This window comes from Onychostoma macrolepis, chromosome 22 (assembly GCF_012432095.1).
Source record: "Onychostoma macrolepis isolate SWU-2019 chromosome 22, ASM1243209v1, whole genome shotgun sequence".
Classification (NCBI taxonomy): domain Eukaryota; kingdom Metazoa; phylum Chordata; class Actinopteri; order Cypriniformes; family Cyprinidae; genus Onychostoma; species Onychostoma macrolepis.
Window position 1 is genome coordinate 2,120,366 of NC_081176.1, and position 5,000 is coordinate 2,125,365.

The 5,000-nt window shown below is 41.7% G+C and overlaps 2 protein-coding genes across 2 annotated transcripts in view; both read right to left on the bottom strand.

The window, feature by feature from the left end:
- Window positions 1–732, bottom strand: part of mfap2 (microfibril associated protein 2) — an 8,313-nt gene extending 7,581 nt beyond the window's left edge. Inside the window, exon 1 of the mRNA XM_058760992.1 lies at window positions 665–732. The gene's annotated coding sequence lies outside the window, so the exon portion shown is untranslated. The remainder of the gene's footprint in view (window positions 1–664) is intronic.
- A 325-nt stretch (window positions 733–1,057) lies between these two features.
- The window catches only part of sdhb (succinate dehydrogenase complex, subunit B, iron sulfur (Ip)), a 4,466-nt gene continuing 523 nt past the window's right edge, over window positions 1,058–5,000 (bottom strand). The window contains exons 2-8 of the mRNA XM_058760835.1: window positions 4,412–4,551; window positions 4,245–4,330; window positions 4,033–4,169; window positions 3,118–3,234; window positions 2,937–3,038; window positions 1,750–1,872; window positions 1,058–1,684 (exon numbers count right to left, since the gene is read on the bottom strand). Coding sequence (XP_058616818.1) covers window positions 1,604–1,684; window positions 1,750–1,872; window positions 2,937–3,038; window positions 3,118–3,234; window positions 4,033–4,169; window positions 4,245–4,330; window positions 4,412–4,551 — 786 coding nt within the window. The 3' untranslated portion in view covers window positions 1,058–1,603. The remainder of the gene's footprint in view (window positions 1,685–1,749; window positions 1,873–2,936; window positions 3,039–3,117; window positions 3,235–4,032; window positions 4,170–4,244; window positions 4,331–4,411; window positions 4,552–5,000) is intronic.

Genomic DNA, 5,000 nt, shown 5'->3' on the forward strand with positions numbered 1-5,000 from the left:
CAGAAACACACACACTCAATGTAAATAAATCTGTGTGTGTGTGTGTGTGTATACGTGTGTGCGCAGACATTCCTCAGAGTGTGTGTGTTGAAGCATATGCTGCAGCTCACATCTGGGAGTCATTAAACCCCCTCAAGACCCTCCCCCAATACACACACACACACACACACACACACACACACACACACACACACACTCATGTGTTCTGCTCTCTTAATTAACTCTCATATGTCTTGTTAAAACATAACAGTCTTTGTTCATTTCTCTTTTGAAGAGTCTTACTATTGCAACTCTCCGTTTCTCTCTCTCTCTCTCTGTGTGTGTGTGTGTGTGTGTGTGTGTGTGTGTTTATGTTGGCTGTTTTGTCATTTGCCCCTGGCTGTAATTCTGCCCTTCCTCCACCAAAGAGCAAAAGCCCCCAACAGACTCCATGATGACAACAGCAAAGTTTAAACACTCAAATGTTCCATTAAACAGTGTTTTTCAGATAATGAGAGTAACACATGCACTGACTGCACTCATTAACTCATGCAGGACTGTAAACTACATTAAACCGTGGCTCAGATGACATGCAGACACGCGCATTACACGCAAAACATTCCTGACGAGCTCAGATGTTTACACTGAACACACTATATAGAACATTAAGAAAGAATCTGCCCACCTTTAATTCAGTCCTTTATTCCTCGAGTGATGCTCAGATCTTAGCGTGTCTGAAGTTTCAGCGCCGCCCCGCCTCTGACTCCGCCCACCGCGCAAAACCCCGCCCACGAGCCCTCCCCGCGCCCCGCCCACCGCCGCTGACAGGAATGTGAAACCTCATCCAAAACCGTGAATATGACTCTAATTTATCTTTATAAAACGCTTATAAAGCACATTTCCCAGATTTCTGTTTGTTAGTTTGTTTAAATCTCACATTTCATCACGTGACTCAACGCCCTTTTTAATCCTCAATTCGAAATAATGATGAACGATATGTTTTTGTAAAATATACTGGATTAAAAAGTACGATATGAAGTAAAAGTTTCCCAAAATAAGTGCAGATGCATGAAACATGTACAGTAATGAAGTAATACTTTGTTAATGCCCCAGTAAAATTAGTAATTTGACATTTTTATGTAGGAACTGTATTGGATAGTAAAGGAAAAGCATTGCCCTTCTTCAAAATTGTTTATAAAAACACTAATTATTATTTTTTTCAAACATGAATAAAACCTGGAAATTAGACTTTGAAAATGACCATTCCCAGAATTCCAGTCGAGTTTATAATCACTTTATTATTATTTTAACACGAGGAAGACTCTTAAAGAGACTTTTGACTGCAAATCTGAGGAAAACGTCCATCAAACACTCGACTGTTTTTGCAGAAGTGAAATCGGTAAGAACAGAACATGGTGTTCTACGAGCATGTGTTTATTTAATATACAGCAGATCTCCAGATACAACAGCTCGAAGACCTTGAGCTCAACAAACACACGCGTCTCTGTACGGAGTGATGAGCAGAAGCATAATAATGTGGTCTCTGTCTTGTCTAGAGTGTGTGTGTGTGTGTGTGTGTGTGTGTGAGCCGCTGGTCTTTGCAGGACTGTACGTCTTCATGTAATTAAGCCGACGCCGTCGTCTTCTCTTTGTAGGTGGCCATCATCTTCTTGATCTCGGCGATGGCTTTGCCTGGATTCAGCCCCTGCGGGACGAGAAGCTCGTGAGAACACCGCCGCTCACACGTCTCCTGATTCTGGCGCGTCTTACCTTCGGGCAGGTTTTGGTGCAGTTCATGATGGTGTGACAGCGGTACAGAGAGAAGGGGTCCTGGAGCTTGGAGAGCCTCTCCTCGGTGTAATCGTCACGCGAGTCGATCATCCAGCGGTACGCCTGCAACACACCACACTACTGACACAGAGTCCATGATCCATAATAACGCTTCCTCCGGTGACGAGGTGCATCTGCTGTTGCCTCTCGCATCAGTATCCAGACACACATTAACAGAATGTCAGCTCAAAGTTATCTACTTTATAATAATGTTCTCAAAATGGTATTAATACATTATTTGTGGAACCTTTTTCCTGAAATGTTGAACGTTCATGTGACGTTTTTTAAATGTTGCTACTTTGTTTCAGAACATTCAGAGAACATTCTAAAGTAACGTTCCCATAATGTTTGTAAAATGATACAATGGAATGTTTCCTAATTACACGCGATGCGACAGAATCAATCAAATATCACAGCCAATCGGAAGCGTGTGTGGGCGGAGCCTCTCTGGAAGCGCACTGCACTCAGATTCATGAATATTAAAGCTTTTTAACATTATTAAATGTACACACTGAGTGACTGATGCCATCTTTCTCATAGAATACGCTCGTTGGTTTGCATTGTTTTAATGTACATCTTTGCTTTAATTTATTTTCAAGATCTGAGGTAAATCTGTTGCGTTCAGAAAAAAACATCCTTCAAAGGCTGTCAAAGCCTAAACACAACATTCTTAGAACATTTTTGTTGGATGGAATTATGTATCATGGACTCATTTTGGCAACGGTTAGAAGTTAAAAGCGTCTGAATGCTGGATGTGTCTCAGCTTGTGTCTTCTCCGGATGTTAACTGATGGTTGTGCTGTGGATTATTGTGATGTTTTTATCAGACTCTCATTCTGACGGCACCCATTCACTGCAGAGCATCCATTTCATAATTCCATAGTTTTCCAGACTCAACTTTCCAAAGCTCTCAGTAGATTTTCGGACCATATTTAACATAAATGGTTGATACAGCACTATTTTCAGCTTTATATTTGGTATATATTACAGTCATCTGTAAATATTAGTATTTTTTCAGGGTTTTTTAACATTGATTTTCTCTGTGACCAGAAACGTTTCTTTGTGCTTGATAATGTTTTGCATGCTTACGCATCACAGTTTCTAGTGCTTCAGTGCAACTCTTCTGACCTGCATGAGGACGGCTGGACCCAGATATTTGTCTCCGTTCCACCAGTAACTGGGACAGCTGGTGCTGCAGCAGGCGCACAGGATACACTCGTACAGGCCGTCCTGACGGAGACACACACACACACACACGCGTCACACACACACACACACACACACAGGCGTGTCCGGATGCGTTAGCTACCAGTTTCTGCCGGTCCTCCATGCTCTGCAGGTACTGCTCCTGGCCCTGTCTGGACTCGTCCTTCTTCTTCAGGAACGGCTCGATGGACTTGTACTGAGCGTAGAAGTTGCTCATGTCCTGCAGCACACAGATGGCCGATAAATCCAGAACCATATATAATCGTTCCAGATAAAACGATAACAAGAGTTTGATATAATATAATGGTTACGCGGCAAAAGCAGAAGGAAACAACGCGACTCACTTTAAGCTAGGTGTGTGCGATATTGACAAAATGATATCTTGATATTTTATTGATAACGATAATTAGACGATATTTTGCTGAGTGTGTTATTGTGCTGTTATCTTAAGAACTACCACGAACAGTTGACTGCTAAATTTAATTATATATTTTATATTCTGTGCGATGGTGATAGAAATTAATCTTTTCCAATAGGTTTAAATTGATTAGTAGCACCAAAAAAAACTCAAAAGAAATAAAAATTGACATTTATCATGATAATTATCGATATCGACTGATATTAAAAGAATTATTGTAATAATTAGCGAGATTTTTTTTTTTGGCCATATCACCAAAAAACCTGGAAAGAAATTAAAATTTGACATTTATCATGATAATTACTGATGTCGACTGATATGAAAAAAATGATCGTAATAATTAGCGTGATGTTTTTTGGCCATATCGGCAAAAAAAAAAATCAGAGGAAATAAAAATGTTACATTTATCATGTTAATTATCGATATTGACTGATATGAAAAAAATTATCGTAATAATTAGCGTGATAATGTTTTTTGGCCATATTGCCAAAAAAACTCGAAAGAAATAAAAATGTAACATTTCTCATGATAGTTATCAATATCGACTGATATGAAAAAAATTTCGCGATAATACGGCTTCTTCTCCTGTGGGATACTCACCGGCACCAGGTCTTTGACCACATACATGTGCGGCAGCGGGTAGATCTTCGTCACTTTGCTGGTGTTAGTGTCGATTTTGTTCAGACACGCCAGCGTGTTTCCACCGTTGATATTCATCGCGCAAGATCCGCAGATTCCTGCAGGCAGAACCAGTTCAGAACCGAAACCACATCAGAACCGGTTCACACACACAAACAGATCCATCATCTCACCCTCCCTGCAGGAGCGTCTGAAGGTCAGCGTGCCGTCCATCTCGTTCTTGATCTTGATGAGTGCGTCCAGAACCATCGGCCCGCAGCTGAAACACACAACACACACTCTTCAGAGCGGATCTACGGGAAGACGGACTCTGGAGCGAACGGCCGGCGGCTCGACTCACGTGTTCAGGTCGATCTCGTACGTCTGCATGCGAGGTTTGTCTCCGGCGCGGTCCGGATCCCAGCGGTAGATCTGGAACTTCTTGATTCTGGGCTGAGCTGCGGGCGCCGCCGCCGCCGCCGTCTGCGCGAACCGCACCACCTGACCAATCAGAACACAGACACTGACCTCTAGTGTTCACAGACGGAACAACACCCTGATTACATCACATGTTTACATCCACCTATTTTTATGTGCATTTTGGAATATCGCATTAAAAAAAAACGCTGGATGGAAATGCCAAGATGCGCATAAATTCTAAAAATACGCATAAACTACGATAAAAACACTTTTATCGAATAAACTCCTTAATGCGCATTAAAAGACATGTGACTTTGCTGGACCAATCAACAGACTGATCTCGCTGCACAGCATCTGAGATGCTAGTTTTGTTATTCTAAAATGCTTGAGCAAAGTCTCGTCAAAGTGCTTCGTTATAATTAACTCATTAATATAGAACGTGATTAAACTGACCTGGAACTACCTGTGCGGTTCAACACCTGCCAGCCAATCAGAATCCAGTATTCAGACAGACCATGGCATAACCGCAA